Source organism: Barbus barbus, assembly GCF_936440315.1.
Source record: "Barbus barbus genome assembly, chromosome: 43".
NCBI classification, from domain to species: Eukaryota; Metazoa; Chordata; class Actinopteri; order Cypriniformes; family Cyprinidae; genus Barbus; species Barbus barbus.
In genome coordinates, this window is record NC_136721.1 from 18,277,123 (window position 1) to 18,289,674 (window position 12,552).

The 12,552-nt window shown below is 35.9% G+C and overlaps 1 protein-coding gene across 1 annotated transcript in view; it reads left to right on the forward strand.

Annotated features, from left to right (window-relative positions):
• Positions 1 to 12,552, forward strand: part of cacna1bb (calcium channel, voltage-dependent, N type, alpha 1B subunit, b) — a gene marked incomplete at both ends in the record, with an annotated part of 126,373 nt that overhangs the window by 39,550 nt on the left and 74,271 nt on the right. Inside the window, 3 exons of the mRNA XM_079404458.1 lie at positions 10,148 to 10,239; positions 10,366 to 10,518; positions 12,108 to 12,295. Coding sequence (XP_079260584.1) covers positions 10,148 to 10,239; positions 10,366 to 10,518; positions 12,108 to 12,295 — 433 coding nt within the window. The remainder of the gene's footprint in view (positions 1 to 10,147; positions 10,240 to 10,365; positions 10,519 to 12,107; positions 12,296 to 12,552) is intronic.

A 12,552-nucleotide genomic window follows, 5' to 3' on the forward strand; every position in this document is an offset into this window, starting at 1 on the left:
AATCTGAGAAGACTTTCAACAAAACTGGCCACCAACAGACTTTCAGGGTGGCTTTGCAGATTGTTTCTCCAAAGTACAAATTGGATGTTTTTTGTCATCCTGAATGAAAAATTGAAAGAACTAGAGATGGGCGAGATTCACACTCTACATGCTGTAGCTGTTAACTTCCAACTGTGCTTGCAGAGTCACCCATGATGCTTCACTGGCATGCCAAGCATGAAAGAGGAGTTCATTTTTATTTTTTCCTTCTCGCTTGGTCCCTTACTCTTATCCTCCTCTTCCAGCAGTATTTTTCAAAAACTCTATTTAGATAAATGAGTTGTATTAATTACACTATTGTTCAAAACTCTGGATTCAGGAATATTTTTAATGAATGCTTTTATTTAGTGAAGATGCATTAAATTGATCAAAAGTGACAGTGATAACTTAGACATTGCTATTAAAATCGAATTCTTTTGAACTTTCTATATATCAAAGAATCCTAAAAATCCCTAAATACTCAAAAAACTGCCACAGCTGCTTGATGATAATAAGAAGTGTTTCCTAAGCACAAAATCAGCATATTTGAATGACTTCTGAAGGATCATTGACAATGAAGACTAGAGTAAAGGCTCAAGATATTTTAAAATATATTAAAATAGGAAACGTGTAAATTGTAACAATATTTCACAATAGTACTGTTTTACTGTATTTTTGATCAAACAAATGCAACTTCGAAGGTTTGAGTGAAATAATACCTGTCTTTAGACTTTATTTCCATATGTAAAATAAACTTACACTGCTGATATATACCTCTGGGTCCTGTGCTAGTCGATGGGTCATTGCTTTGCCAGGCTGACATGGTTAGCCAGTACTTTTAATTTGCTCTCATCCTGTCCTCCTTTGCAGAGCACTGGGGCCTGTAATGAGGTAATGACGCTCACTGTGCCTCCCTCTAAGGCCATGGCTTTGCTTCACCACAAATGTGTTTAATATCATAACGGACCTGCTAGAACCAACAGACTCTTTTCCAAAAAACCCACTAGTTGCATAGCTCTGGTACTGAGCAATAAACCTTGGCTACATCTTTAATTTAACCGAGCTGAGTGCTATCATATAACTATCGTTTTGTGTTTCATTTTGATTTGGATGTGACCTTAAGTGATGATGTCTGAGTGGTTGAGTTGTTTCATTTTTAATTGCTACATATTTTTCCACCAGTTTGAGCCTTGTCTGTGAACTTACGGACAGATTGCGAACATAATAGGTGGGCATTATCACACAGACATTTAACAGATACTGACTCCCCTCACAGATTTTTTTTCCCTAATTCACGTCGTACTTTAGGAGCACAGTGAGAATATAATAATGGTAAGTGAAACAAAAGAGAAACATTCACTGGTGTTGATATTGGACAGTGTTACATCAGAGTTGTAACTCTGTTGGTTATTTTCTCACCCAATTTGTTTTTTGAGGAAACTCTTTTGCTATTTCATCCTTGAAGAAAACGTCATTGCATGTTAATTTTCCATGTGATATGATATCTGATTATGTAGAATGACATCAATACCTATAATTGTATGCTTTAAATACAGTAAATCCAAATATAACCCATTACTCGCATGAACATTCTTAACTCTGAATTCATGAGTGCGTTTTTCCACATCCTTTTTACAGAAAGGATATAATCTGCCATAACGACCTGCTGATAGCAATTATTGGCTGATGCATCGGTGCATCTCTTGTCATGATTGTGCAACCAGATTAAAACAGACCTAAAAGTCTGATGTTTGATGTTTCTTTGCATCCAAACACTTAATTTTTCACTAGTGTAAAGGTCTGGCTGATGCATGAGACCCGGTAACGGCCATTGCCTGATGTATGACATTCCTATGTCCTCTGCATCCAGTTTATTCCAGTCTTGGCAGCCATTTTTGTCTCCTTTTGTTACCGTTCATGCAAGCTGGATGTGACTAATGGATGGCAAGAGGAGAGCAAGGTGGAGGGGGATACAGAGAAGAGTCTATTTTTTTTACACAATTATTGGAGTTGAATCAGGGGACACATTAAAGGACTGGCATTAATTAAAACTATTTTAACAGAAATGGAAGATGAAAAGTATAACGGGAGGGACTGATCACGTTATGCACTCTTAGTTTGCTTTTTTAATCATGGCGATTCAGTGCACATGGGAGGTTTTAGCAGCAGTCGCTGCTGAAGTGCTGAAAACACAATTCCATAGAGACATTGCTGTGGCTTACTGTTTTGACTATTTTTGCTACATTGGAAGCAAACAACAGCTTAAGAGGCCTCAAAGGACACAAACATATATTCCAACACTTCTGTCAGCCATTTACTGAAGGATGAAAGTATTGTTTTTAAAGGAAAAGTTTACTTAACAAATTCTGTAATTTATGCATCATGTCACTCCAAATAGTCAGAAATGAGTGTTAGTGTTGTTGTTAAAGCTAAAATCAAATAAAATCAAATAAATTATTAGGTTAAAAAAACCTTAAATCTAAAAGACATGAAAGTAATGTTTCTTTGGTAACTAGCAGAAATAAAATACATTTTAGTTGGATCACTCTAATTAATAAAGCTGAAATAAAAATGTTAACGCTAAACAGAAATATTAAAAAAGAAATAAAACTGACATAACCCCAAAAAAGCACATAACAAAATTACTAAATGTTAAAGTAAAATTAAAATAAATTTGTACTTGCATTTGTCACTTGTCGAGTATATATATTTTTTTATTAGTATTTTTAAAATTGTATTCAATGCTTAATTTACTATACTTTTAAAAACGAATTTCATTTTATCGTACATATAGTAAAAGAGCCATACTTTTATTTATTTTTGGAGCATTCATCTTCAGCATCCTTCCTGTTGTATGGAAAAGAGCATTCAGCACATTCTGCAAAATAGCTCCTTGTTGTTCCACTGAAAAAGACAGAGTCATAAAGGAATGTTGGTGAATTTTCATTTTTAACTGCAATATGCCTTTAAGTTGACTTTTTTAGGTTTATGTGTGTGTTTTATGTGTAATCTGTAGGGCGTGGGTGATGACAGGCTGATTTTAATGTGTGTGGGCATGTACGTAGGAGTGTGTGTGTGTGTTTGAGCATGTGTCACATTCAAGTGGATAGAGTGCATCTCTATACAAGTGTAATTGTTGCAATGTGACAGGCTTCTGTTTCAGTGTATGTTTGTGTGTAAGTAAATGTATGTGTCTGTTAACTGCAAATCATTAAAGCTCTCTGTATGATGCTGGTGCCTCGTGGCAGGCAGGATGACTTCATTAGCGCTCCCTTCATGGGTACCATGGCAATGAATCCCCCGTTTGGCACCCTGATATGGTCGTCCGTGTTGGTCATGTGCCTCCGGACAGCTCCACATCAAATGTCTAATGCTGTGACCTTTGACCTCTTCTATTTTGAGCATGATGCAGTGACGTCTTAATGTGAGCTTAGGAAGGTGAAAGTGTAGCAAGTAATAGAGAGAGACATGGCAGACGCCAACACTGACTCAGGAAATGATCTATGACTAATTGATAGCAGAAGGGCTGTGCGGCTACACTCATTTTTCTACATTAGAGAAATCAATTGGGGTTGAAATTCTTCAAAAAACAAGTTTTAATCTTTCTGAAACTTGAGCAGGACATTGAATTATGGAGATTTAGTTTCATACCCCGTCTTTTTATGCCATCTCCAGGGGAGCGTTTTATTGCTCAAAGGTTTCATAGCTCATTTATTATATTCTTTTTAGTGTGTAAATTCTGTGCCACTAGCGTCAACAAACGGGATTGCAAAAATAATGACTTTTCGAGCATGTATCCCAGTTATCCAAGCTTTAAAGGGATAGTTCACCCAAAAATGAAAATTCTGTCATTAATTACTGGCCCTCATGTTGAGGACCTTTGTTCATCTTTGGAACACAAATAAAGTTGTTTCTGATGAAATCGGATAGCTTTCTCACCCTCCCATAGACAGCAACACAACTGACACGTTCAAGGTCCAGAAAGGTAGTAAGGACATCATTAAAATAGTCCATGTGACATCAGTGGCTCAACCGTCAGAGCGCCTGCTCCATCAGCAGCATCACACAGATGCGTCATGGTACTCTCGTGAACGCATGTCAAAGACTGACACAGAAGTGAAGAAATTGTTGAATAAAGTCATTGTTTTTGTTTTCTTTGCACACAAAATGTATATAGCTTCATGAAATTAAGGTTCAAACACTGATGTCACATGGACTATTTTAAAGATGTCCTTGCTACCTTTCTGGGCCTTGAACGTGGTAGTTGCGTTGCTGTCTATGCAGGGTCAGAAAGCTTTTGGATTTCATCAAAACTATCCTAATCTGTGTTACGAAGATGAATGAAAGCCTTACAGGTTTGGAACAACATGGGTAAACAACTAGAAAGTCTCTGTTGTCTTTAGGAGAAACTTTATTGTCATAGACTATCATTCAAAAGTAAGATTTGTTTTTCTTTTAAAATAAATGTATACTTTCATTCAGCAAGGATGCATTTAATTGATCAAAAGTAATAGGAAAGAATAAATCTACAGGATTCATTAAAGAATCCTTAAAATGTTTCAGGGTTTCCAAAACAATATTAAGCAGCACAACTTTATTCAACATTTATAAGAAGCAATATTTTTCCATAGAGTCCCAAATAAGCATATTAGAATGATTTCTCATGTGACAGTGATATCTGGAGTAATAATGCTGACAATTCAGTTTTGGCATTACATGAATAGGCTATATTCCCTTTTGAAATATATTGAAATAGAAAACAGTTATTTTAAATTGTAATAATATTTCACAGTATTACTGTTTTTACAGTATTTTTGATTAAATAAATGCAAAAGAGACTTCAAACTGTTCTTCCTGACTCCAAAAGTTTGAACAGTAGTGTACAAAATTGGTGTGATGAAGTGATATTACATAAATGTAAACAATACAGATAGTTTTTTCTTGGAAAATGGTATTGAAATATCTGTTAAATGACTATTCTGAAACTTTAGGGCTGTGTTTACACTTGAGATCTATTTTAGCGTGATTTGATCAATAACTGAGTATAGTGAATACAGTTATAATAATAATAATAATAATAATTCGTTACATTTATATAGCGCTTTTCTGGGTACTCAAAGCGCTTTACTTAGAAGGGGGGAATCTCCTCAACCACCACCAATGTGCAGCATCCACCTGGATGATGCGATGGCAGCCATATTGCGCCAGAACGGCCACCACACACCAGCTTATTGGTGGAGAGGAGACAGAGTGATGAAGCCAATTAGTGTATGGGGATGATTAGGAGGCCATGATGGTCAGAAGCCAATAAACGGGATCCAACATTTTTTATGCTTCAGTCACTGAAACCATGTTCAGTAGAAGTCAGATATGCACATCACCTCATTGATGATGTGCACCTTCTGACCTAACATGCAAAAAAGAGTTTTAACTTTGCAGGTTGAGTACAGCTTCAGAAAGAAAGCCTGAGTGCAACATTCAGAATGCCTGGAAATATGCATGCATGAGAGGTTTAGTTACACTTGAACAAAATAACAAGGGACATTCTAGTTGAAATGGATTAAAAAAAATTCTGAAATAAAAGAAATTGTCCTAAGATTAAATTCTGCTATATCTGGGTGTAGCAGTGACGTTTTCTTTGGTTCTTTTTCATAACCATTCAAACTCATTAATCTTTAAAAGAAACAATTCATTTATGCCTTTACAACAGGTCGTCTTGACTCTTATGAAAGTTTTCGGCTCATGAGATCATCATTTGCTGACAAGTTTTCTGCTTGTAACAACTACCAGATACATTTCCCTTCGGATTCTGCTCAGGTTGTTCTCTAGTCTTAAGGTCCGAGTTGCTCTGTTGAGGTTGTGAGGTCTCTGTGTGCCCGAGGCTGACTGACAGCTCTCCTCTGACACTGGACGATCATCTGAGAGAGATAAGTCTCTTTCAGAGACGTGTGAAAAACCCAATTCCAGCACCGTGCAACAGTAATTACATCACAGCACCCCCGCTGAGGGTGAGAGTCTCACTCACGCTGTCCCTCTCCACCGCTGTCTCTCCTGCTTCTTCTTTTCATCCTGTCTTTAGGTTTGTAGCACTGGCAAGTGCAGCATGACTTTGGCGGCTCATTCAGTCGAGTGCCACAAATCAGCAGCTGTCAATCACAAGTGTGCATTAGTTATGAACTGCAGTCACCGTTTCAGCTCAGACACGGTTTTCATAAATAATCAACCCCTGACAGCTTTTTTTCAGGTTCATCATTTGACTGCAATCGTTTGTTAAAACAGCCATACTGTATATATGCTCATTCTGACTTCTATTGTCTCCATAATGATTATGTGCATGGCTTAATTTGACGGTAGCTCATTTAAATTCTAGCTTGTGATAATGCAAAGCAGAAGTTGATTGCCAATTTCTCATGACAGCTTGATATTGTAAAGCAGGATTTTCCTGCATCTATTTTGTTTGTATATGTGTTATTGTGTTTTGTGTCTTTATGTGAGGGTGTTTCTCTTTGACCAATAGCAGATATCGTTCCCAGCCATATTTCCTGTGCCTGAGCTTGGTGCCCTCATTTAGAGATATATTCTGTCATCGATAAGTGGGATATTAAAGGTCTCTCCTTTTTGCTGCCAGCTACCTTGCCACATTCAAAATAATAAAGGTTTTTTTCTGCTAGTCTCTCTCCACCACAGGCAACCAGAGTCTTATCTTACCACAAAAATCATTTAAAATGACTAGGGTAAACGTACCTATTAGGATCATTAGATCCTAGATCATTAGATCCAAAGGTTGCGAGTTCGAGTCTGGGTCCAGCAGGGATTGTAGGTGGGGGGAGTGAATGTCCAGTGCTCTCTCCACCCTCAATACCACGACTGAGGTGCCCTTGAGCAAGGCACCGAACCCCCAACTGCTCCCCGGGCGCCGCAGCTTAAATGGCTGCCCACTGCTCCAGGTGTGTGTGTTCACTGTTGTATGTGTGTTCACTGTTGTGTGTGTGCACTTTGGATGGGTAAATGCAGAGCGTATGTCACTTTCACTTCACGGTTTTTGTCCCGATTTTCCACAGATTTACAGTCTGGAAAAGTTTATGCTAGTTGCCAAAAATCAGAGCCAGTCTGCAGATTTGAGTTGACAGAATCCATAGAAAATTGATTAACTTAAATTAAAGTGACAACCATCAGTTAATATTTAAAGTCTGTTTATGAAGTATTTACATAGACGTTCAATGTGGACGAGCTTAAAGAGAGCACACTGAGCTTCTGCTCTGTGTTTCTAAATCTATCTTTTGGCTCTAATGTAAGTATTTCCCACATCCAAGTTCTAGGTTATAATATGCAAAAGTTTGAACAATAATCTCTTAATTTTACAATAAGTGATGAAACTTACCCAAAATAAAGGCTTCAACATCTAAGGGGCTTCTGTTTTGGTGAAAGTTTTTAGACCGCTTTCAAAATGGCCGCCAGACAATGATCTGATTAACTTGAAATTACAGGAGGTATGTAGTAACAAACACATCAATTGGTTAAGACATCAAGTAGGATAATAAATTATTTTTTCTTTTTATAATCTGATCTCAAAAATGGAAGTGTGCTTAATGGGTACTTTTACCCTATTTAGAAAGCTTAATCTTATAAGTCATATATATCTTTTCTAGTAGTGAATTAGTATATATTGCTGTATAGTCTATACTCGCAGGATTCATATTTTCGTAGTAAAGAAAATTTGGTTGAGGATTTGCTTTAAATTTTCAATCAGAAATTGCTAGTAAATCTTGCAAATAATAAAACAAGACAAGTAACACTGAATTAAACATGCTTTTTTAAAAGTAAAAAGGCTGAAAGTGTATTATATATAATAAAAATGTTATTATTTATATTATATCTTTATATATATATATATATTAATTAATAATAAGATTAATAATAATAATAAATAATTTCACAGCAAAATGTGACCTCTAACTATTATTATTATTGTTGATGTTGTTAAGTATTATAACATTTAAAAAGTATATTAAATAATATAATTACAGTAAATATTATTTGTTGTATAAGATAAATATTATTATATTATTATTATTATTAAAGATTTTTAATGACAACAACAACAATAATAATAATGTTGCATATTTAAATATGAGATTATTTCTATCAAGGATGCAACCAAATATCCAAGACTGGAGCTGGCCAAATTGAGTAATTTAAGAGTTAAACAACCTGTACTGATCTTTTTTTTTTTTTTTTTAAACGTCCAGTAATCTTTGATTTATTCACAACTTCTAAAAGTATGTTTTTTTTACAGTGTATACACAAGTAAATCATATATATACATTACATATATATATATATATATATATTACTACATTATATGTTTTAAGAGAATCTGCTTATTATATCTATTTATTTTCAGCCTGCTTCAGTAGAATGTAAGAATTTTAAGTTTAATACAAACCTTTTCCTAAAGTTTGGGTAGTTTTTTTCTGCAGCAGCAGTGAAAATATTCACTGTGACATGCTGATTATGATGCAAGAATTAACATTCGTTATGTCACAGTTTATTTAATTTTTCTGGAGCATTGGCTCTTAGTGTCTTGGTAGTCTCTAGCATGTATTGCCTGTGAGACGTACAGCTCAGACTCTGACTGCACAGCTCCAGCAGAGGGCGCTGTTATTGGCACACAGGATTTCGTTTTCTGTAAAGGTCAGCTTTATTAAAAAAAAAAACAATGCTGAAAACTTTGCTAACTCTTCCTCCTTGTCTAACTTTCCTCCTCCTCTCTGTTTGGCTAGTGAGTTAGATAGATTGCAGGGGTTTTGCGGCAGCTCTATCATATTTAATGGGGCATGTCTGCTCAGCCTCACAGTACTCTGTATGATCCCTGCTGCTATCCTCTCTTCCCTCTTCGCATACATCCATCTTTCTTTCAGTCTCTCATACTCTTATTCTCTCTCGTCTTATGAGCAAATCAGATCACATGTCAGTGAAGAAAGATGCTCCTCTGCCAAACATAAGAACTGTAACTTTTATATAAGGCTTCTCAGTTTGCCTGCTGCGAGTTGATGATTGTGATTTAATGGGAAGATCTTTTGCACACATGCCGTATGTGGCTGGTTCCACTCCAGTGCTCCTGAGGACACACGGGCTCATGTGCGCTATGCCAGTCAGCTGTATTGCCTTGGCAACATCCAATGGCTGTCATCTCGGTGGTGTCACTGTGGTGATGGGATTAGATTAGATGCTGATTTTCCAGAACATAAACACACACTACACCAAAAGCTGACAGTCTGCTTCAGAGGGGTTTCTTCTGATGGCTACCTTACATGAGTCACTGACCTAAAGGGCGATCCAGCCATTCGATACAGTGCGAGATGAGATTTAAAGACATTTTTTGTTTGTATATCTTATTTTGCTTACATTTTGAGGATGTGAAATGCTGAATACATTAAATGCTGAATAAATTAATAAAACATTTTTTTTATTAAATATTCATAATATTATATTATTATTCATATTATATTTTTATATAACATTTTATTTGATGATAATTGATTTAGTATTATTAACATTATCAAATAAAAAGAGTCCCTGAAAAATATATAATATAAATTATTGGTAGCACTTTACAATAAGGTTCATTAGTTAACTACTTTAATTAAAATGAATGATAGTTGATTCACTGTGAATTAACATGAACTAACAGTGATGAACTAGCATTAACAAAGATTATATACTGTAATAAATGTATTGTTCATTCATGTTAGCTAATATATTAACTAACATTTACTAATGGAAACTTATTGGAAAGTGTTACCAATTTTATATATATATATATCAAATAAAAAGAGTACACAAAAATAACAATATATATTAAATATTATTTATTATATATTATATATAATATATATATTATTATTTATACTATTGTCTTATAATTTAATAATAATAATAATATTTATATAGAATTTTTCATGTTTATATTTGAGGTTATTTCAAAGAAATAACCAAATATCCAAGACTAGAGTGGGCCAAATTAAATAATTTAAGACTTAAACAACACATACTAATCTGGACTAATCAATGTCTGTGATGGTGTATGTTTTCTATTGATGTTTGCATGCTTGTGTGTTTGTGACAGGATTTTAACCACAGTGGGTTCGCAGTTTGACTTGAGAACGTTGCGGGCCGTCAGAGTGCTGAGACCCCTCAAACTGGTGTCTGGAATCCCAAGTAAGTTTCTGGCAGTACAATACACTTCAATTTAACAGTGCCTGTTCAGACATTCAGACATTAAAAACTCTAGATGGTAATGATACCATGATTAATTTATCCAATGTAATATGCTTCTCTTTTTAGGCCTTCAAGTAGTATTAAAGTCCATTATGAAGGCCATGGTTCCCCTTCTTCAGATTGGACTGCTGCTCTTCTTTGCCATCGTCATGTTTGCCATCATCGGCGTCGAGTTCTACATGGGCAAATTCCACTTCACCTGCTTTAAAGTGGATACAGGTTAGTTCCTGTTGTGCAAACAAAAAAGCTTCTTTGAGAGCACCAAGGAAATAAATCGTAGAGTCACCGCAAACCGCAAACAATCTCAAAACAGCTCTTTGTAGCACACATTAAATAACGAATTCAGAGTGTCCAAGGAAAGCGACTCTTTATCAGTTTATACTGAAGATAATAAAGACACTCTAGCAGAAAGAAACCTGCTCTGGTATCACAAGATATAAATAAAATGTGAAAACTCCATTTACACAAAGCCTTTAGCGAGACAAAACCTGTTATTAAAAAATTAAACTTTTTTAATGAAATTATGAATACAAAATATATATTTGAAGAACTGTTAAACAGAGAGAACTCTAGAAGATTTTTGCACAGCTCTGTTTGGATCAGAGGTCCTCTCAGGCTCTTTCTTTTGTTTATGCAAATTTCCTCCACCTGCCTTGCTTTTCACTGACTGACATTTACCCACAAAACACTGCTGTTTCCTTTGCAGCTAGGGACTGAATGTGAGTGAGACATGACAGATCTTTGTGTTTTTCTCTATTCATCTCTGTTTTTCTCCTTGTCTCCTAATGAAAACATTAATTGTAGATGTTTATTAGCATTTCATTGTATTCTGGTGTGTAAGTACATAGATGTGAAGGGTTTTTACCCAAACAGAGCAAACCCTGCCCTTCATATATTAAGATGGGGGGCCCTTTGCAAGGGGATCATCATATTTGAGGGTTCGCTGCATCAATCAGTTTCAAAATCCCTGCTAATCTAAAAAAAATTTTTGAGCTGTTAACACTCATACCATGGCCCAGATATCTATATAATATATCACCAGGTTCCTGTTGATTCCCACCCCTAATTCCAATTACCATCTGACTTTAGTACATCCTAGTGTACCACATGATCGATCGATAGAAGCAAATGTAAATATGTTTCTTAAAATAATAATCCTGCAGCAGAATATTATTGATTGCCATTGTAAAGCAGATGTTTTCGTGATTTATCCTGCAGGCAAGACTAGCACACTGAATCACTGAATGATTTTTAAAGGTCTTTTGTGACACAGAAAGAGGTAAAAAGAGAGAAGTCGTTTCTTGATAGAGCTTGGAGAGCAAATGTTTTTCTATTGTAATCACACAGCACGGCTCTTGAAGATGAGGACATAAGCTCTGCTATTCCAGCTGGAGGCTGTATTTGTGTGTATGCACATGTTTGTGTGTTTATGTACTATACTTCTGTGTCCATAGTGTGAGGGATCTTGACAGGTTGTTAATGTAATATGTGTGTGCAAGTTATTTCAGTTCAACACAGTGCATGTAATTAGCTTGTCTTGGTAATGAGGTTTCCAATAAGAAGCTGAGCTGCTAACATGTGCTCAGCTGCTGCCTGCTTCACCCCTCAATCAGCAACATCAGCAGGTGATATGCCTCCGAGAGAAAGAGTGTGTGTGTGTGTGTGTGTGTTTGTGTGTGTTTGACCAGTTTGGAGAGGGTGGTTGCATTAATTTACCTTCCAAATGTGTAGGCCTAATGATAATTGAAACAGGCATTAAAGCATATGTAATACATAAAGGTTTGTTTTCTGTTTATTTGTGTGTGCAGGAGAAAGAGTTGGTGATTACCCATGTGGATTAGAACGTCCTTCAAGAATGTGTCCCAATGGAACAGAATGTAGGAGGTACTGGACAGGACCCAACTTCGGCATCACCAATTTCGATAACATCCTCTTCGCCATCCTCACAGTCTTCCAGTGCATCACCATGGAAGGATGGACTGATGTACTATACCATGTGAGTTGTGGATGGGGTCTTTAAAACAGGTCTATTCATTTATACTGTTATCAGCACATGTTGAAGTAGATTCGTCTCTTGTCGTCTCTGAGAGAATATGCGCTGTTAATGCAGCATTTTTTTACTTTCACTTTCTGTATGACAGAAGTTAAGATGTTCACCGGCATAACTATTGCGCAAAGTTTGCACGTTGCTTGTGTGATATCCATCCGCTCGCCTTTATGGTTTAAAACAGAAATATTTCCAGTATTGCGACG